The sequence below is a fragment of the Centroberyx gerrardi genome, chromosome 18, assembly GCF_048128805.1.
Source record: "Centroberyx gerrardi isolate f3 chromosome 18, fCenGer3.hap1.cur.20231027, whole genome shotgun sequence".
Taxonomy (NCBI): Eukaryota; Metazoa; Chordata; class Actinopteri; order Beryciformes; family Berycidae; genus Centroberyx; species Centroberyx gerrardi.
Window position 1 is genome coordinate 17,907,349 of NC_136014.1, and position 22,370 is coordinate 17,929,718.

The following is a 22,370-nucleotide window of genomic DNA, read 5'->3' on the forward strand; positions in this document are numbered from 1 at the left end:
ACACACACACACACACACAAACATTATACTACTTAACATAGGCACGCAATAGCATAACCACTGTTTGTGACACAGCAACATAAAGACATAAGAGCGTGAAACAGAAGAAAGAAAGAGACTTGGAGAGAGAAAGAATCCACGCTGCAAAAGTGACGCTCACAGACTCTGAACCAGCGCTGCAGACACACTCCTCTGTAAATAAGCAGCTTCTGAGTTTCACACCACCTCCGCTTGTCTCTCTCTCTCGCTCTCTCTTTCTCTCTCTCTCTCTCTCTCTGGCATTCACTCAGATACACACACTCACCCAGCCCAGTAGTGTTCTGTCTCTCTCTTCCCTCTGTCTCTCTCCTACACATGCATACACAGACAACCAACCTCCCCTCCTGCCTCCCCCAAACACACACACACACACACACACACACGCCGCACACGCACGCTTGCACGCAAACACCCAGTCTCACACCCCGAGCCAGCCATTCGCTCCTCACTCACACCCTCAAATCTTACCAAGCTCAGCTCTCCCTGCTCAGAGGCAGACAGGAGCAGCGCGCCAGCCAGTTAAAGGAATTGAGAGAACGAGCAGCAGAGTGAGTGAGAGAGAGAGAGAGGGAGAGAGAGAGAGAGAGAAATAGGAGGAAGAGAGAGGGAGGGGGGATGAAAGCGTGAAGGGAGGCAAAGCAGAGAGCGCTGTTCCCCATATGCTGAGGAGGCTTGGGCGGTTGAACAAGCTGCCCCCACTGAAGCCTCCTGACTCATGGGAGCCTCAGACCCCGATCCCCCAGAGAGCCTGGAAAAGCTGCCGAACCACGCGTAGAGGGAGAGAGAGAGAGAGAGAGAGAGAGAGGGAGCCAGAGAAGAAGAAGAAGAAGAAGAGGAGAGAAGAGAAAGGGGGGAGGAAAAAAGTGGAGAGGAGAGGGAAGAAAGCCACAACGGTAGGCTGTCCCACTCAACTGTTGTGCCGTGATGACGTCAGAGGGCATGTGACCCAGGCTCTCCAGTGACAGCACATGGAGGGCAGGAAAGAGACGAGTTTTAAAGCTGGTGCCTTTTGGGTTGTGTGAGGGCTCTGCTCGCCTCCCAAACAACCACAGAACCACAGACGTGCGGCTCGGGGTTGGTGTTTGAGGGCGACCTGGAGTGTAAATGGTTAATCGTCGCGGGCCAGCACCAGTCACAAGGACGGCGCTAAGCGAGTAAGTACGTTCCAACCACACTCGCCAAGCAAGCAAGTCCGACACCATCTGATCTATCCGCAGAGGCGATATTTGCCTCTTCATTTTTTTTTCTATAAAACCAGACCTGGTTGTTACTTGTGGTCATCTAAATAGTTGATACGAAAAAGCATTTCTTGTGGATGGCTTTTCCTTTTTTTTTTAACGTCTTCATGACATGCTGCGTGCTCTTGGTTTAGGACGTGTCAAGGGTCACGGAAACCACAGAGGAACAAAAGTGGGGTTTGCTGCAACCAGAGGCGGCTATGGCATCTAACAGTCTTTTCAGCACAGTGACACCATGTCAACAAAACTTCTTCTGGGGTGAGTACTCGCTGACTGATTACTGTTGTGTCTGCAGTTGGGTTTGCATTTGGGTTAGGGGCTTGGGTCATGGGTAGAGCTTTGGGTCAGGTGTTCAGGTTTGGGAAGAGGCGGAAAGGGTTTGGGTCAAGGTTACGGATTTTGGATCTGTATTGGGGGTTTGGGGATTTGGGTCCAGTTGAGCGGAGGGGATCAGCTAAGGTCATTGAAGACCCTGCTATCAAGGTCCAAGATTTTGTGGTGGAAGAAAGACCCAACTATCATCAAGGGTTTTGTGGTGCGCAAATATAAAAAAAACGCTCTCCGCATTTAGAGATTCCAGTATTTACTCTGTGTATTGTTTATAAATATTTCTGAAAGGGGCAGATGACATGTTTGTGCAACATACCCCTAGATTTACAAAGCGATGCCATTGCGGAACCAAAAACAAAAGCATGGGTGATATTTCTGACAAACGTAAACAGTCACTGCGCAAGAGAGAGTTTACAGTTGAGCATTGAAACAAGATGTGGGATTACCGGGTTGTTTGGCCCCCAGAGCTTGTGTTGGGTGTCTGTGTTGGGTCTAAGTGCGTAGGGCAGAAGTATCGATTAGTTTGCCAAGAAAGGTCTTTCTGAACTTACTGAACTTGTTCATTCAGGCTGCTGAGTGCAGATCTCTACATCCTCCAGAGAACATTCAGTTGACAGACATAAATCTGCATTCAGCAAGAAGTCACTCCATGTCAACTTCCAATTTTTTGAATTCATAATTCAAGTGCTGGAATTCATTTGAATTTATACAGCTCATCTTCTTCTGAGTTGTTGCTTCTCCACAAATTATTGAAAAGAGAAAGTAGGAATTTTTTTTGCCTATGAGGTCTTGATACACAGATACATATTACCTACAGCCTTCAGCTGATAGAAAACACTTTGTTTTAAATGGACTAAGCAGGCAATCGATTTGTTGACAAAACCCTCCTGAAACACCTACATATATTTTCCTCACGAATGAATATTTGTTTTTTCAAAGAATTGTATAATTATTCTTTTCAGTTCAATTCAATTTATTCAATATATTTGACCGAGCTCATATTCAAGATGGTGATCCTGCTCGACTCACAGAGTGAACCTATAGAAAAGAAGAGTTATAATAGATTCAAGACCTCTGAACAGTAGCAGTGGATATCAAGGGATAAATAAGGCCCCGGTGTCAACTTTATGATTTTCAATTACCTGTGGAGGCCAACTTGTGTGTTGTAATTTGTGGCCTCTGTTTTGGGTCTGGCGTATTCTATTGTGACAGCCTCTTTACACAATCTAATTTAATCAGCGCAAAATAAATGATGTTTTAGGTTTACCAGATGAATTTTGAAATTCAAACAGAAACATTTTCATTCCCATGCCACACGGAGAGAGAGGCTCAATTTAATAGATTCCTCCTCTCGCTCTGGTCCATAGCCTCCGCTCCTCTGTCCAAATCAAATGTTTAAAAGATGTTTTTAAGAAGTCGGAGGGAACGCTCCGTGGTCAGACACAGCTGTGCTGGCCTCGCTCTCCTGCTCCACAGAAGCACGGTGGCTTAATATGCTCTGAAAGCCAAGGGAGAGTGAGCTTCTTCTACCAATCACCACCACCTATTACCATGTTAACCTCTGACCTCTTGGTGTGTCTCTGGGGTCGAACCATAGGAGAGCGTGGAGAGGACCAGCGCCACAGGAAATTGAAAGCATGCTGTAGTATAGGGAGAGAGAGAGAGAGAGAGGGGAGCAGATGTGTGCTGATGTTCAGGAGGGGAGACTCTGCCTGAGAGAAAAGATGATCAGTGATCGATCAATGTATTGTTGATTGATGTTGTGCTGATCAATGAACAAGGCAAGTGGTCGATTGATGTTGTCTTGGTTTGGGGATATCTGGTTAGAAAATCTGTCAATGCAACCACACATACAGTAGATGCTCTTTAACAGCGCAGTGTGATTTTGGAGCCTAAGACCACGAGCGCTTTCTGTTATATTTATAATTTGAAAAACAGAATTGTAGAATATGAGGGTTGGAAAATCTTGGCAATCTAAACATTTTTGTTTTGGTCAGACGAGGATTTACGGAGACTGGGTGAAAGTTTTTTTGAGTTGTGTTTGATTGTTGAGCATTTATCAAATTGAATTGGGCTTGAACTTTAAATTGGATATACTGTAAGTTTTAGGACAGTGATTTTGACATACATTTATTTCTGTTCATCTCAAATTAGAAGGAGCAGGATTTATCCTCCCTTGTCGGTTGTTCACAAGTTAAATCCATTTGGTGAAAAGTATGATCTAATGTGGCCTTTCATTTAAAAAAATTGTATAACTGAGGTCAAGTCTTGCTTTGTTTTGTTTTGTTGTTTTTTTTAGTTTTTATATTTTTTAGTGCTTCTATTCACATGTTTCTCCTGGATCTTTTTATACTTTGTCAGCCAGCTGCTGAGACGACAAGTTAGAAAATATTGTTTTGTTGGTTAAAAAGCCACATAACTCCAATCCCATAGATTTGCGTTTCAAGGACATTTTTAATTTAGGCCTGAGTTTACATTCCCAGCGATAAATCGAGCAGATTGAGGGAGAGGGCAAATACTCAGATTGAGAAAAGGGCTCATTAAAATTTGTCTTGGCATTTAGATCAAGCAATTTTCATTTAATTGGCTCAAATACATTTTTTATAACTTCTCATACTGGCAGATGGGGAGGGCGGAATAATCTTCAACATGTGTGGCACCCACTCAACCACCGTGCCTCTCTGGGGAACATTTAAGTGCCTATTTTCTCTATTACAAACTTAATTACATATAGACAATTAAGTCATGGGAGCAATTATCGTTTAGTAAAGTTGTGCAGTCGCAGGAGAAAAAAAAAATGCTTACACAGACGGACCCCAAATCAACACGATCAAAAGACAGCGGGACGATGTGGGTAAATATCTGAAGACTCGGGGCGGAAAACTTTCCCCCAAAGAAAATCTCCGATAATTTGCAGGGAAACCGTATATGTATTTGAGAAAGGCAGCTTCTGTTGCATAAGTGTTGCCTTTAGATCTAACCACAGGCCTGCTTCTTGGAGACGTAAGGAGACATCTTAAAAGTGAACCAGACATCCTCCCTCCTCCCCAGCCCGGGAGACGTGAAGCCCACTCATCAATAGGTAATTTGAAAAAGCCAGGGGGAAAAATCTGAGCGCTTCACTGGCTGCTACTGTGCAGTGAAGACTCTTCCCTTAACTCCAGGCTCAAAGGAACTCTATTTAGCGCTGCTTAATTGTACCTCTGAGGCAAACATGTTATTTAATCCCAGCAGGGTCATATTGATGGAGTAAAATGGTGCATGTGTGTTTGCGAATTGCACAGTGATGAAGGCACCAGCTATTAGGACTTATTAGTGCTAGAGGTTCGCATTAGTCTGCATAATTCCTGGGGGTAATCAGGGAGGTGTAGACTGTTAATGTGATCAGTGTTTAATCAAAGATAGATTAATTGGTCTGTGTGTTCAGTAGCCTGTAGTAGCGCTGAATGGTGTGGTTGATTATGGCCCTAAATGTAGGCTGTAGGCAGTTATTAAGGTCTAAATGTGTGTGCCATGGGAACACTACAACCTGTGATCGTAATGGCCTGAAATAATTCTTGCTGTTAAGGCTGTGAAAGTTGTGGAGAAAGTTGTGTGTTTGTGTTTTATTTAGGTATTTGGGTGGTCATAGTAAGGCATTAAAATTACTTTAAGTATTTTCTTTCATTGTCACATCTGAAATGGTGAGAAAGAATAACTATTCAATCTGTTGATGAAGTCCCTTATAAAAACAGTTTGATTGATTAATACACAGCATGCTTTGTTGCAACTTTGCTCTCATAATGTTAATTGATTTCATATCCAACAAGCATACATGGATCATGAATAGATCAGAGCAGATCAGTCAACCATCGACTCCGAACTACTGATTCATATTCAATCTCTGTCTCCTCTTGCCAAATAAAGCATTGAGGAGTTAGTGAAACGTGGGAGGAAAAAAAGCCTTACGGCAGAGTGAGATTACATACGCTCCTGTAACGTGGAGACTGCAACAACAAACGCAGAGCACAGTGTAAATACTCCCAAGGCACTGTGTGTTATCCCTGGTTTTATCCTCATATACAGTAGCTGCTATCCACATGCTCCAGGGCTAATTACAGTATTATGGTAAGGATATCTGCCAATTGACTTTGCTTACTCTAAGTTTCTCTCAATTCAAAGTGCTGGTATATACACAGGTTTTACCCATAAACAATCTTCTCAAAGGACTGATAATGCCTAGTTGTTCTGTGCTGCGAGTGTTAGCGTGCTATGCTTTTTGATCATTCACAAGCTAAATCTTCCCATAAATCCTACTATAAAATGAGGAAAACTCTGTCTGCATCCATTTTGCTCCTCAATGGGTTGGCCAATCAATCTGAAACTGCACATGAGCATTGAGCATTGGCATAGGCAGGGACTGACGAAGCTGATTTTTCGATTTTCCCAAATTTATGCTGTTTATTAGCATTTTTGGCAAGTCTGTGCGGAGTTGTGGCGCGCGCATCCCCGGAAGTCTGCACGTAGTTGTGGCGTGCGCATCCCCAGGTATGGACTAGTCAATGTGAATGTTCAATATCTTTGCAGTGTTTAAGTCAAGCCATGTGCCAAATTAGAAAAAAAAAAAAGACCTCTGTAAACTGTATCTTTTTGGAAAGCTCTGCAGACTCCCACTTGGTCTACAGCTATGATTTTTGAATACGCCATAATTACCAGGTAGTTTAATGCCATTGCGTTAGCCTGTGAAGCTTTTAATGCTGCACTGTGCTATTTTCACACTTTACAAGATCCTGTAGCCCTTCATCCATTTCAATTGCATCATGCTGGGCGAATTACAGTTATCCGATATAAGCCCTCAGAGAGGAAGTAACTACCTAACACTTTGAAAATTGGTCTATCTTGGAACCAGTTCACTCTAATGAAACAGAACACCAGTATTATAACTCAGAATCGCATACTTCTTTCACTCTGCCATTTCTGTCTTAGACACTTTATATTGTTTCTCCTCCGTTTAAGCATTCAGCGGGATTATATTTTAGAGTTATTTAAGACAGACGATGAAAATATTGAGACTTTGGACCGAGCCAATACAGCAGACTGAAGCCCCAGGAGGCCAGAACAGCATTGTTCACCGTTACCTTCTCGCTTCTCTGTGAGAGGGCGAGAGGCGGCTTCGCTTCCACGGTCCGTATTTCTATAAGGGGGGAAATATGGAGTGTCGAGCCTCCTGGATGTTTGGGTTCGGCCTGTAACGATGTGAGTGAGAGTGCGGCCGCAGCACCTACACAAGGCCTTACCTGTTCTGCCCCACGCTGGAGAAAGGGCAGGTTTTTCCCCTTGTTAGTTTAATCTTAAAGGAATGCGGGATCCCCTCTGACTGAGGCAGAACTCCCAAATACAGTATATAAGCCTACTTACCAACAGGTCACGAAAAGAGCAGTACGCCTTGGATGTGTTAGAGCCACAATCCATATTTTCTTAAGCAATTTAGATGATCTACATATAGTCTCACATAGACACCCAGTGTGTAAACATAGAACGATAGGGTTTTTTTCAACTTTCGGTTCCTGCCATGATGCAAAATTCAGATCCAGTTGCGACTGATGTTGCTTCTCTTATAATGTTAATACCCTGGATTGGGCTTTTAGAGGGAGAAGGTGAAATGAGAGGAGCGAAGGAGCATCAAAGAGTTACACTGAGCTCTGACTATGATCAATAGCTTGGCAGCAGATCACTGGGACTGTCAGAGCGGATAAGTACACCCTGTTACAACGTGTCTTCAGACGCACATCTCAACGCTCACTTTCTCACAAGTCATAATCATTTATCACTCAGAACATTGATTAAAAAAAAAGGAAAACTGAAAGAGAAATTGTGTTTTTGTTTTTCTAAGTGACATTTTGGTATGTGCCAGTGTCACAGAGTAATGGTCAGGGTGTTCTGTAGCGACCACTATGTAAGCACAGTACTGTAAAGTGTATGTCAGATAGGTGTATACATGTACAGCAGTGTGCGTGTGTGTGTGTGTGTGTGTGTGTGTGTGTGTGTGTGTGTGTGTGTGTGTGTGTGGGGGGGGTATGTGTGTGTGTGTGTGTGAGAGAGATGGGGGGGCTCAAGGTGTCTGTGACAGGAAGATCTGTCTGGTTGATTAATGCTCTCACTCAAACTGGCACCTGGAACCAATCCCCCCTCCTGCCGCCCCCTTCCCATGCGCACCGTGTGTGTGTGTGTGTGTGTGTGTGTGTGTGTCTACGCTTGTGTGTGTGTATGCATGTGCATTCCATACACTATGCATTCAGAGGGGCCGAGGGTGGGTGTTGGGAGGGAGGCGCAGATGGGATTGGGTGGACGCAGAGCGGAAGAAAAGAAAGGTGTGTGCGGAGAAAGGAACAATAGGTGGACGTACAGTAGAGGGTATGGGGTGTCATTAATAGCACACAGGCCCCATCTCCTAATTTGCTCAAATTACCTGCCCACACATTGGGCCCCCTGCCAGCACTGAGGTGTGAACACAGCAGATCAAATGCACACCTGAAAATCAGAGTGCCCACCCACCCGGCGACGCCCACGCAAGCCTTTTATGGTGATCTGTTGACTCCGACCATCGGCAGGAAAGGGAAAGACTGTGTGTGTGTGTATGAGAAGGAGAAAGAGAAAGAGAGAGGGAAACGGATAGAGAGAATTTGACAGCAAGACAGAAAAAGTGGGAGTGAAACAGAGAAAGAGATACGATACAAAGGGAAGGATCGGCTTGCGCTCGTGAGGCATAGCATAAGAGCAACACAAGAGACCGGCTCTTTCAAACCAAACCACCTCCCATCTGGCACTGCGGGGGTGGCCATTTACCATCATGCCCTCCTCTTCTCCCTTCCCTTCCTCCTTCCCCTTCTCCTCCTGTCCTCCCTCCATCCTTCCCCTCCCACCCACGCTTTCAGGAAAAGGGTGATGACAAATGGGAGGGGAGGCGGCGCTGCTTTGGTCACCGCAATAATCAGGCCAGAGTCACCAGCACCTTACCACCTGTGGCACACACGCGCGCACACACACACACACACACAGCCGTACACACACTTAAATAGGCAGGAGAGTGTTCACATGCGCACACACAGTGAAATTAAATATGCCCCAGAGACACAAAGGGGCTAGAAGGAGAGTGTGTGTAGGTGTGTGTAGCAGGATGCTGGTCTTTGAACTCTACAATGGGGTGTGTAGCTGATAGTGACAAGTCTCTGGGGAGGAGAGGGAAGCCAGCAATGGCAGCTCTCATTTGTAAAGTGGCCTCCAGAGAGAGAGAGAAAGAGTGTGTGTGTGTGTGTGTGTGAGAGAGAGAGAGAGACACACACACAGAGAGAGAGAGAGAGATGGGGATTCCTCGCCCCCTGCTCCATTACCGACAAAGGAAACAAAGGGACCTGCAAACAAACACGCAGATCAGTGGGACAAAGAACTGAAAAGCTCAGAGGTTAAGTTATCCGTCTCACAACTTTGATACATTGGCAACTTGCTGCAGATTTCCAGAAGTTTGAAAAATCTCTGTACGCTCTGTGCTAAAAAACAAACTTTCAAACGATTTCTGCTGGTACAGCAATGTCCAAAAACTGCAAAAAAAAAATGGAAATCAGATTTCAGGTAGTTTCCTTGCTCTTTCCTATGAGTCAGGCATCTTGTAAAACCTTGTAGCTGGCACTTTTATGTTAATTTTTGATCCGTTCCAATTTATACTCTCTTTCAATCGCATCCTATTGCTGTAACAAGCAGCCCTGTGTGATCAAAGTCTGCAGTATATTGCCTGATCTTCAGTGGAACAGCCTTTCGATCTCTAGTTGAATCCTGTCACTCACCCAGGAAGCTGCCCTCTTACAGTAGTCTGTAGTTCATTTTGTATTTGCTGTTAAAAGTTTTCCATCAATAACTGTTGCTCTGTTCTCCTCCAACTTTATTTTTTGTCTTTCCCCAAAGGAAATAGGTCTCTCTCTCTCTCTCCTCTCTCTCACTCTTTCTCTCTGTCTCTCGCTCTTTTTGGGCCAAGACCAATAACAGGCCTTTTCCACTAACTTCTCCCGATGCTGAATGAGCAAAGGAGATCCCAGAGGAGCAGGAATATTTTATTAGAGTGATATTCTGAAAGCTCCTCTCCTCCTCTGTCTCTCTGTCTTTCTCTCTCTTCCTCTCTCGTCATGGAATTTTAGGATGCTGCAACAATTCTCTGTGTGTGTGAAAGAAAACAGCTCACAGAGAGCAAAGACAATTCAGAGTTACAGCTAAATGACAGGCTAGGAGCTCTGGTCTTTTGAATTGTATTGTTTTCTTTTTATTCCTGCTTGGGAGTGGAAGGAAAAAAAAAAAAAGCCCAATTGGGACAGAAAGCGTGCAGTTTAGTCTCGGGAGAATTACTCTCGGCACAAACAAAAATAGCAGTCATTTTTTGCTGACAAACATTTTTTAACGCAAGAGGTTTTTTTGTGTGTGAAGTTGAGCTCTTTTTGTTTTCTTATTCATGACAAAGCTACCATTTCAGGAAACAAGGGGGATGTATGTATATTGCTGCCTTGAATTACTGTACTGTAGCTTAAAGATGTATGAGAAAAATAACAGGGAATGAGGGATGTCGCTGTTCTTTAGCTTAATTGGGAACACTTAATTCCTTTCCTGCTGTGAGTGCCAAAAAAGCAGTGTGACATACAAAATATGTTACTTTAACGAAATTTGATAGTCCAAATGGCCTTAACATTACCCTAATATTACCCCAACATCACTGTTGTAATACCCAAAAGCGCCGGATGAGGATTAGTTAAGACTGAAGAAATTCAGAACGAATGTGGCTACACTGAACAAAAACACTTAAAGGCTCCCACACAAACCCACAGACGGCATTGGCTTCACCTATTTTACAATATATCACTCTCACATGAATGGTCTATTGCACACATCATCACACCTACACACACATGCACACACACACACACACAGACAGACAGATACACACAGGCTGTGGCCCTTCCCTCCCGGACCCTGCAAAAGCAGCAGAAACAGTAGAGTTGGTCTCTCTGGTAAACAAACAGTGAGAGGCTGCTGGGAGTCTTCACTGGGCCTCCAAATTATAGTCTGGTTAACCAGAGTCTCTGAGCCAGCCCCTTTACTGCTACACACATACATACACACCCACGTCACATACATATGCACACATATGCACATCGCCTACTATAGACACACACACACACACACATTAATAAACAAGAGAGAGAGAGAAAAGCAGAAGCACACCCTAAGGGCCTGTCATATATATTACCCAATCATCAGGCTCACAGTATGAGGTGATTACTGATAAAAAAAAAATAAATAAAAAAAAGCCCTCAGTATGTAAACATGGATTTAATGTTTGCAGCTTTTTCTCTTCTATAGCTGTTTCATGATTCTGTGGCTTTCTTTAAAGGCAGAAGTTGCTTCGCTAGACTGAAAGAAGCAATCACCAATTCAAATTACCTTTGAATTGGAATTTGATAATACTTTGTGGTTTGTGAGAAGTCCGATTTTTGCCTCTTTTTTCAGAAATTATCTATTTATCCACTATTTATACAATAGTGCTAAAACAACACTTGGTACAGCATACTCTTTACAACAAGGTCTAAGGAGAGGAGGTTGTATTGTTTAGAGCTTGTTTAATTGTTTTATGGTCTGTAAATGAGTTCTGCAACTACTGGGGACAGTTTTCTGTCCCTCTGGGATGCCAGAATCTATCACAATGATCTATGACGCCATAAAATCCAGTTTAAACATTTAACATTATCAATTCTAGTGAAATTATTCACTATAAATCTCATGCTTCCACAGTGACAGCATATTCCAAGCGGACAATTTAATTGTCAGCCCGAGACCACATCCCAACAGCCCTGTTGCCAGAGACGGATTTTTATGTGTGTGACATTCAGATTCTCAACTATGCCATAACGCAACACCACAGAATGGATCACATTTGAAGGACAGCGTTTCACAATGTAATTGATGTTCCCCGTGGGACTCAGCAGTCACTGAGTCTCCCTGCTCAGGACTCGTTTTAATACCATAAAGTTGGCGTCATCTGAATCTCAGCTAGGGGCAGAGCAGACACGACATGAAAAGGCCCTGTCCTGGAATAACCGGAGAGTTTTGACTTGTGTGGAAAAAACAAGGTCACAGGTCACATAATCAGACAATAGTCATTTATCTGCTGTGAAATAATGTTTTCCCCCAACATTCAAGATGTTTTTTTCATTAAACCCTTTCTTCTCTTTGAGAGATGACTGGAATTGATTTGTCTGAGCACATCTCTGGCTGGAAGCTATGAAAGTGAACTGCATCCACCCGTCCCCTTCCCCCTCTTCACCCCCACCTTGGTGTGAGTCATCGCTGACCAGTAGCCTAATAGCCTCGTTGTAATTACAGGCTAAGGCTTTAGGCACAGGTCCATCTGAGTGAACTGGATCAGCCGTGACGCTGTCAGCTTCATTCGTTAACTCATTCAGCACACTCCGCTGGGATTCGGGGCGGGCACCCGGAGGCGCACGGGGCATCCGATGTTACACGCAAAGCCCCGTGTCGAAGCCTCTCCAAGTCATCGGAATTACACAGGCCAAGGCTTCCCTGGGCCATTTTGACATTTAAATGGTGTGGAATTCAATCTAGTGTGTACGGCTCCAGGTTGCAGAGTTCAGGCTCGGTAGTTTGGAGCGGCTCCACGGTGAATGAGAGGGAGCTGGACGATGATCAGGAAGAGATCAGGGGGGAGAGAGAGAGAGAGAGAGAAAAAGAGAGCGAGATCCAAACCCTCGGAAGCGGAGCGCTGTTGCTCGATGCACGCCCAGTGCTGCGGCTGCTTGTGGTGCCTGCCCGGTACCGTTCAGAGCTATTTTCATTTCCTGTTTATCTGATTGGCTGTTTTCTGAGTGCTGGACATACTGACTGACTGACAGTTTTGATGTAGATTACCCCCCTGAAACAGAGCAGTGAAGCGCAGCAGTGCCAGGCGAACTTCATCTTTAGGGCTCGCTTGCCGTCAGTAAATGGCCATTCTCTTAGCATCCACCACCCATTCTGAGAAGGTGGCCAAGCTAAACAGATATATTCAATACATTTGCACACAAGAAAAACCATTAGCGTGCAGTACATTTCCAGGCGTGGGTTTACTGTGTCTATAGTTAAATGTTTATGTCTGTGTGCAATTGAGCATCCGCGACAGACTTTTTTTTCCCCGGTTTGGCCCTCTTCTATAGTTCCTTACATTGGTTTGGACCCAGTGCACCTGGACATTCCTCCACCCTGCCTCCATGCATATACATACATACATACATCCTTGTCTCCTGTCTCCCTCCTTCCCTTTCCTCCCGTTTCCCTCCCCGTCTCCTGCCTGTGTCCCTCCAAACCTCGGTCCTCTCTTACCTTCTGGGGGGAAACCGGGGCAGTGGAAACAGACGAGTGATAGCCGATAGCCCCCCTGCGAGCGCTAGTCTGGGGCGCTGCCTGTTTGCCTCTCTCTGTAGTCACTCTATCCATCTCGCCTGTGCCTCCCTACCTCACATAAATCATCCTCAATCTACTACACGGACAGGGAGAACAGAGAGAAATCTCCCCCTATAAATCTGGTATTAGTTTTACCTCGCATAATGAATACGGGGCTAAACGGTCCTGGATACATGAGAACAGCATGTCTTGCAGATGTACTATAAATATTTTGAAACTAGCCGGCTAGTTTGCAGAGGGGAAGTAGACCAGTGAAATACACAGAGGAAGGGGAAAGTGTAAAGTGGAATGTTGGCCTAGCCCAAGTGTCTGTATTGTCTTTAGCACCTACAGAGGTTCTCCGTCCAAGATAAACGCTCTTTACAGGGTTCCCGTTCCCAGCCGCGGTGCGGTACCACTCCTGGATACGCTGAGTTTCCTTCAAGCCAATCCTTCAAACTAGCCTCCAAGGAGCGGGCTCATTGTTTGATTAATAGCACGATCAGACCTGATTGAGTGATAGATGGTTTTAAGGGAAAACCAGTACGCCTTAGGGATACTCTGGGACCGAGTCTGGGAAAGGCTGCTCTAGGGAGGATTTGATTGGTGGAAAGCCTGAATTAAAGTGAAGGACTAATACTAGCGTAGCTAATGACACAAAGGCTGCATAGAATGGAGCGGCCAAATATGCCTGATGACTGTAACGATATTTTGTTGCAGCTATGACTTAAAAACAAACTGTAACGTACACACTTTCTGCACACGTACCACACACACACACATACACAAAAGAGTGGAAACTCTGAAATCCCCCTTTTTGGCATGTTTCTGGACTCAGCCCCGGGCACTGTCACCCTATCCCATCAAAGAGCCCCACACACACAAAACATGTACACACACACGCGCGCTCACTTAAACACACAGTCACTTACACATGCACAATTTTACACACACACACACACACACAGCGCTGTGACAGCAGGTGGTGTGTGACACGTCAACATCTGAAGGCTCCCTGGCAGACGCAGAAAGAGTCTCAGCTCTCTGCCCCAGTCGCTCAGATCTATCATTGGGACTCTTTAATGGCAGCCTTCGTCACATATTACTGCTTTATTTTCTCCTCTCCATCTCCCAACCCACAGAAGTTCCTTTTTTGTTCCTATTTTTAAGTACAAGTGATCTCAATTAGGGACCTCCATGAAGGCGGTAGGCGGCAGACAGTCAGAGCAATAAGAGCAGAGAGGAAATTGTCTTTATACCCCCCTCTCCCTCCCCCCCTCCTCCCCTCCTGCCACAAGCAGTGAGCAGCCACCCCCTCCATCTCTCTCCCTGCCTGGCTTTCCATGCTGCTCTCTGCCATTTCGAGAACAGAGTGAAATATCAGACAAACTGAACGCAGAATATACTCTCTAATTTTTTCTCTCTCTCTGTCTGCCTCTCTCTCTCTCTCTCTCTCTCTCTCTCTCTCTCTCTCTCGCTCTCTCTCACACACACACAGAGAGAGAGAGCACTGAATAAATAAAAAGCCAAAGGTGTATTGATACAGTCACCCTGGCCATCTCTTAGGTCATCTGCCTAGCCTAATACAAAACTCTTAATACACTTCTTCTTCATACACCACCTAAATGCTCACACAGGGACACACACACCCACACACACTCACACACACCACAGAACGTGCCTTCCTTGTCCGAACAGTTCATGGTGATGTCACGGGCTCAGTGACAAACAGTCATTATGGGCTTAGCCGTGATCTGGGATCAGTGCGTGGATGTGAGTCGGCGAGGTCGTGTTGATGAGGTAAGGAGGAATTGGGTTTCTGGCCATCATCATCATCCTCCTTTTCCCTGTTCTGCACTGCTGGCCGCCTGCGTTACTAATTGGCCGCCTGGTTGGCTGGTTATCAGTCTGTCTGTCTGTCCGGCAGGCTGGTTTGCGAGCTGTTTGGTTAGCTAGCTGGCTGGACGGCTGCCCTCCTGGTTGGTTTGGTGATTGGCTGGTTGACTGGATGATTGGCTGGCAGGCTGGTTAGCCGCCTAGCCGGTGGGCTGACTGATTGGTCGGTTGGCAAGCCGGTTGGCTGGTGGCCTGCCAAACATGGAAACATCCCGTTAGAGCTGAAAGCCTGGGCCTCGTCACAGCCCCTCTTCTAGAAAGCTATAATTAAGTGTCTTGAAAAATGCACCACTGTGAAATGGAGCCCTAATCCTGAGTCTTAAGTGGCTGTACTTTTCCTCTTGAATGATGAGAGTATACGCTGGAGAGAAGGAGAAGGAGGGAGGAAGAGTGGTATAGAGAGAGCGTAACGCTGCTCACCCCTGCTTTATTTTACATTCACATGAAGGAGTTGCTTTTAAGTCGAATGTAAAAGTGTGTGTGTGTGTGCGTGCATGTGTGTATGTGTGTGTGTTGTGTGTGCCCGTATGGGTGTGTCCTGCCTAAACTGCTGGACTGACTGTGTGTTTATCTACATTTTGCCGTCAACAATGAGCTCTGTGTGTCCTGTCATCTTTCCTAATGAGGTGTTGTTAATAGTGAGGGCATGTGGGCCTCTCTCCGCTTACTTTCTCTTTCTGTGTGTGTGTGTGTGTGTGTATGTGTGTGTGTGAGAGAGAGAGAAAGAGAGAGAGAGAGAGAGATGTAAAGAGGTTGACAGACATACAGTTGGAAAAAGAGGGCAGAGAGAGAAAGAGAGAGAGAGATTCTGCTTGGTTATACACAGCATGTGTGTGTGTGTGTGTGTGTGCATATTAGTGGTTCTCACTGTCCTAGTCATTCCCATTGGGAACGGGAACAGAAATTTTTATTACGTGCTTGATATCTCCACAGCAGAATTAGTCAGCGAGCGTCAGCTGAGTTTGATTTTATTGGAAACAAATAATTGAAACTGTGGCAGTAGGAGCAGAAATACAATATTACCATAAATCACAAAATGAACATTCTGTTCAATGTGGTATACTGTGGTTCCTCACTGTTAGTGACTTCTCCTACTGTGCAATGACTCCAAGCCAGTGTAACACAGTAGATGAATAATACCAGAGCTGAGAGAGACGATCCAGCTGTGCACCAGGCGAGCAGCAGTCCTATTGATTGAACAGCATTATGTTATATTCATTACTCGCAATATTAAGTCTGTTTAATATTAAGTGTGATAAGTTGTAAGTCAAATATCTGATACGTCCAGTACTAAAATACACCATTCTGTGTATGAATGTTGGAACATTCACATTCAATCAAAAGTTGATTGCTGGCCGGGTTAAAACCAGGACACTGAAGCGGGGAAGTGGTATTTTTGATTGAACAGCGTATTCTGGCACATTAACGCCCCTCTCCGCTGTCTCCCTCACATCTCCGGGACATCAAACAGCAGAGTTTAAACTTGAACAGAGGTCACCCTACCTCTGAATGACAGAGAGCCAGACAGCGGGCCTTGCAGTATGAATGCGGGCCGTATCCTGTAGGGAGCTGGAAGACAGATGCTGGATGTACAGCGGAGAGGCAAAGCGGAGTCAGATGGGACAAACACTCTTTGATGAGTTGAGCTTGTCAGGGCTTAAGTCACGACTACACCGGGGTGGAGGGGGCGGCAGGGGCCTGCAGAGGGCTGGGAAGAAAAGGGGGCTCTGACTGCCGCTGCCTCTTATGGGACGATAACAGAGAGCAGCATATCTACATTTAAAGCTGATTAGTTGGCCCTAAAAATGTGAGTATCAGCATACAATGAATATGCATCGAAGCTGATTGGCTTGATCAAATTGGGGATGTGAAACTGATGCACGCGTTGATATTTATTTTACTCATAACCAAAATGAAATTCCAGTGCAAACTTCAATCAAATCAGCACACAAATATGTATTAACGTTGATCAAATTGATGATATGAAATTGACTTGTGTGTTGATATTTCTGTCATCCCTAAACCATACATATAAACAGTTCCAAAATGAAATTCCACTGCAACGTTTAGGATGTTTTCCACATTACTCCAAATGTATTCAGTGGTGAAGAACTGATATTATCGGAGCTGAAACTTAACTCTGTTGGAATAACTGGCTCCACGGTTCCTGCAAGGCCATGTTTATCACTATTACAGATTTAATTACTACTATTCACATTTATCCATCCATAAATTGTTAGCTGATCTTTGAGAATGTTGGACAATGTGAACCATATTTCTGCCGTTTGGGGCACATTGAGGGGAAGTGTAACTCAATCACTCTTTTTTTTTTCCTCCCGTCCACATGACGAGGTGCCAGATGCGTGTCAGTGCTTTCAGACTTTATATATATCCCTCCCACATCCTCACACACACAGCCACCACACACGCACACATATGTGTACGCGTGTGCACATGCGCACACACATGCACACGATTCGACGCAAGCTCCCTCACACACACATGCACACACGCACACACATACATACTCATATGAAACACAAGAAGTCAAGTTATTTCAAGTTATTCAAGTACTTAGGCTGTGGTGCTGCGCATAAACCTTTTTTGTCTTAATACATGAATCTTAACGTGAAATGTATAAAGCTATATCCAACTTAACAGCATCAAAACAAGCTGCAAAAACCTGAAAGGATACAAATAACCTGACAGCTGTGCCTCCTAGTAGTCTCTTTCATTTTGAAATAAGCCCAGAGTATCAAAGGCCTTTGTCATAAAGACAGTGCAATAAAGCGTGTTTGGGAGCAGTGGAAAGGGAACACAGAGTGGCGTTGCACATGTTGTGGTGTCACACTGCTGTTGTGTGATGTGGCACTCCAAGACTCATTGGGAGACTGATGGGTAATCAGGGCGGAGGGTGGAGTGGGTTTGGGGGGGGGTGCAGGGGGTGGTGGGGGGTGAGCAGACTGAGCTGTGATGAGTAGAGAGAGCTGTTGAGATATGGAGTCTGTGAAGGAGCTCAGAGAGGGTAGAGGATGCCCTCTACAGTAGACACATGAGGAGCAGGCAAACAGGCCTGCTCACTCACACACCAGCTGAACCTCTGCACATCGATTCCTATACTAAAACATGGAACATTTCAGCTTTGAATGTCAGAGTATAGCACATTTATTTATTTCTTTGATTAGAAGGTCTCATTTTAGTGTTTAATGTTCACTCCAAATGGGAAATTGTAATTATGTAGGGATGTAATTTGTTTTTGATTTTTTTTTTTTTTTTTTTTTTTCCCAGCAAAAAAGCAAAGTGATATTTGCATGTATGTGCACGTTTTATTTTTCTTTGTTTTGTTTTTTGTCTTACTTTGGCCCATGGAAAAACTCATATGTCAACTTATATGCTGTGAATAAAATATTTTGCATTATTCATTTTGAGAGATACATATGAATAGGCAATAAGTTTCGTAAAGTAAGGATGATTCCATGTGTAAGTTGTCAAAAGGCTCCAAACGGCGTTTTTTGGTGCCATGAGGGGCTCCGTTTGATACATTATCCTCAACTACATTTTTTTAAATATTATTTAATTTTCATAATAGGTGGTGTAAGTGGCAAATCAAAGTGTCAAATTCGATTTTACATAAAAGGCGCAACAGGTTTACAGCAAACGGCCACACGGGTGAATCACCATAAAATAACATTTGTGCGGAGCTGAGTACCTGGATACCTGCACAACAGCTCTCCCCTGCGACCGAGTGAAACTCTACTCCTGCACCTCTACCTGAGTCCCGGCTCTCCGGTGACTCATTCACTCTTACCGTATAGAGAGCAACTTCTGTTCTTACCTCAGCTCGGCTCTCTGAACGATCTTCTGAACCGCATATTGTCAGATAGTGGTAATACTACACGGCTGATGGACTGATTCGTGTTACTGACTCAAAATGATCACTTCCAAAGTCAGGAGTGCATGGATCGTCCAGGGGAATGGTAACATGTCGGTATGTGAAACTGTTTACTGAATAACAGCAGAAAAGATGCATGCCTGAAGCGTAGCCCCTGTGTGTTTTATGTGGGTGCAGACATTAGATATAGACCTGTCCAGCCGTCTATAGGCGTGATAGATTATGGTGGAGGGAATGGATCTGACTCCAGACACCACGTGTTGGAGTCGCATCAGCGCAATAATTGCTGGGCGCTTGAGCTATATAAACCACAAAAAGCCTGAGCACGGGAAACCCCGGCCTCCAAACACTAACCACATTTACGGCTACAAAAACGGCTCTCGTTTTTCCGCCTCCTTCATCTCACCGGCGATGATTTTCTTTTTTTTCCACTTCATCAACCTTTTTTAACCCTATATGCAAAACGTGCGGTTCGACCGAGCGGCTTCATGGCAAAATATGAACAATTAGTTGGCGACGCGCGGCTATAAATAGTACTCTTAAGTATTGTTAAAAAAGCTTATTCCTCTGACTTTGAAAACTTTTTTGTGTGTACATAGCCTGCGGGCTCTGAGAAAGCTTTTCACTTTGGCACAAAGACTTCAATGACGCACCTGGAGCAGCGCTTTGAGTTTTCACTAAAGGAGAGAGACAAAAACTTTTTGAGCATCTGGGTCGACTGTTCCATTTTAGACGTCTTTTTTTTTTATAATTGTATAGGCTATTACGCGCTTGGACATTTATTTGATGTTATTTATATCCACACATGAACGACTACGCCTGCGTTATGGTGCATGGACGCTTCCCCCGAGAAGTTTGAAAAGACCGTGTCATTAAACAACATCATCAAGCTTTCAAGGGGTGTTTTTCTAGCCGGAGAAGTATATTTTATGTCGTTTGAAGGCGCCCACTAAAGTTTGTAGTGGAGAGGGTTTTGAAACGCTGAGTGCGCTCACCAAGTCCCATTTTCCATTGGCAGACGCGCTGAGGTTCAGCAAGCAGCGGCGCACACTCGGAGTTTCGCCCTGAGAGAGAGAGAGAGAGAAAGAGAGAGAGGGAGAGGAGTTGGAGAGCCTTTTGGTGCCTTTTTTGATAATCCAGGCTGTTGTGATGCGAATTCCCGTAGATCCCAGCGCCAGTCGGAGGTTCAGTCCGCCGTCCAGTAGCCTCCAGCCGGTCCCGGGGAAGATGAACGATGTGAGCTCTCCAGCCGGTCAGCCGGACGCAGCGGCGGCGGTGCCAAGACTGCGTCCCCACGAAAACCGCAGCATGGCCGAGATCATCGCCGACCACCCGGCCGAGCTGGTGCGGACCGACAGCCCCAATTTTCTCTGCTCGGTCCTGCCCTCCCACTGGCGGTGCAACAAAACGCTACCCGTCGCCTTTAAGGTAAGGTCCCACTCAGTGATGTGGTGGTAAATAAAAAGGTGGGTAAACTACAGTATACAGCGTGACCTCCAGTCGATCATCATCATAAGGCAAACAACCACCAATATCAACAAAAATAGTTTTTAGAAAAGAATGACTGCATGATTTTTCCCTAAAAGATTCATAACTTACATTAGTTTGATACTATTTTATATCACATGTAATATGAATTTCGTATCATTTTTGATTTGTAGCAGTGTGAAACGCTGGTAAACTGAGCTGGTGTGGGTTAATCCTCCACTCTCTGGCCCCACTTATACGATTTTCATAGTTGTTATCCCACCTGAATTTATTACAGCTTCTGAAAAATAACGAATGTGGCCTGTTATTAAAAATGATAAATCATGATCAAAACATCACCAGCAGGCTTGGATGCTGCAATGTGTTGTTTTGGTATGTTTTTATTAATGGTATCTTAGTTTACTAAATTTATCCTCCTCAATTCATTTTAAATGAGGAAGTATTAAGGGAAAACGGCATGTTGTGTTTATTGGGTTAGAAACATTTTCTGAGAAAGTGTGGCTGTTTAGTGAAATGTATGTTGTAAACAAAATAATGGAATCACATGTCAGTATTGTTTTCTTCCCAAATTTTTAAGGTCAGAATAACTAGATTCTATTTATTGCCAGTCATATTTTAATTTACCAGGCAGTGTCTTATTCAGAAAACCCTTTATTGAATACTGCAACAATGAACAACTTGTCTTCAAGATTATAAATTTAGTATTTTGGTCAATAATTTTCATCATATGTGAAAATTATAAGAAAAAATTAAGTCATTATAACCACTGCTTTAATAATTAGTTTTTAATAGAACGTTTAGAAAAAAATACTTTATCATGTGGTCAGTCTTTGCTATGTTGACTTTCACTGATCTTGTAATATGCAGAAATGCAGAGATAAAAATATTTAATTTTAACATACACCAAAGAGTAATGGTTTATTTGTTTTTTGTACATTTAAGGCCTATAGGTGTTTTTGAAGGCTTGACTATTTTCTATTTTACAGGAAAGGGCCTATTAATTACCTGACAGATATTATTTCAAGGATGGATCAAAGACACAAGTGGGAACTTTATAGCTATAGTCTTGGCTCAAAATCAAATGTGACACTTTTTAAAAAAATTTACTGTTATTTAACTGTTATTATTTCTTCTCTGTAATTATTGCACCTCTGTAGGCCTACTCATTGCCTTTTATCTGCATCCAATAGTCTAAATGATAATACAAGGCCTTTTATTTTAAAGACCTCTTAAATTGATACGTGATTCTAATCACCTTTATCATCTTATCAAACATGGCTGCTTCAGGAGTGAGACTACGAAATTAAACCAATTTATCAACATAATTTGGAAGCAAGTCTAGCAGGATCATATGATGTAACACAAGTCTGTAACATTATCTTTATTTTTTTTTATTTTTTCTGAAATTGAGAATGATAACAGAATTTTTGATGTGCAGCTTTTGGCATTTGAACTCTGCATTCATAGAAAAGACTAGTCACCCGTATGATACTAATGTTTTTTTTTTTTTGGATGACCATTTTTCCCAGTTTCTTAAAGAGAGAGAAAGAGAATGGGTCATAATACAGACCAGCAGTATATTTTCATTATTTTGGGTCCCAGGATGAGAGATTAAATGTCTTATTTACCCTTAAAAGTTTAATAACCACTGATCTAAATAGTGTATGTTATTGCTGCCCTTTGACCTTTGACATCCTTATGCTCCCTGACAGGTGGTGGCACTGGGAGACATACCTGATGGCACCGTTGTCACGGTAATGGCGGGGAACGATGAGAACTACTCTGCCGAGCTGCGGAACGCCTCGGGGGTGATGAAGAACCAGGTAGCGCGCTTCAACGACCTGCGCTTCGTGGGCCGCAGTGGGAGAGGTGAGGCCCAAATGCTCTGTGCTCCATTCACCGAGCATTACTACTCAGGAGGAGCTATTAGGTTCAGTGGTGTGGATTAGTGGTCACATTCCCTACGTGGCAACCACATAATGATCTCTCTCACTCCAGGATCAAATCTCACCGCCCGTCTCCTAGTGTCTGAG

At 44.1% G+C, this 22,370-nt stretch overlaps 1 protein-coding gene across 3 annotated transcripts in view; it reads left to right on the forward strand.

The window, feature by feature from the left end:
• The first annotated feature begins 1,067 nt into the window (after window positions 1-1,067).
• The window catches only part of runx2b (RUNX family transcription factor 2b), a 41,099-nt gene continuing 19,796 nt past the window's right edge, over window positions 1,068-22,370 (forward strand). Inside the window, exons 1-4 of one of the 3 annotated variants that reach the window (XM_078289845.1) lie at window positions 1,068-1,193; window positions 1,412-1,535; window positions 20,015-20,277; window positions 22,050-22,206. In XM_078289845.1, coding sequence (XP_078145971.1) covers window positions 1,478-1,535; window positions 20,015-20,277; window positions 22,050-22,206 — 478 coding nt within the window. In that variant the 5' untranslated portion in view covers window positions 1,068-1,193; window positions 1,412-1,477. Of the gene's footprint in view, window positions 1,198-1,411; window positions 1,536-18,780; window positions 18,946-20,014; window positions 20,278-22,049; window positions 22,207-22,370 lie in introns of those variants that run through there. The other 2 variants (XM_071923342.2, XM_071923343.2) reach the window with 2 other exon arrangements.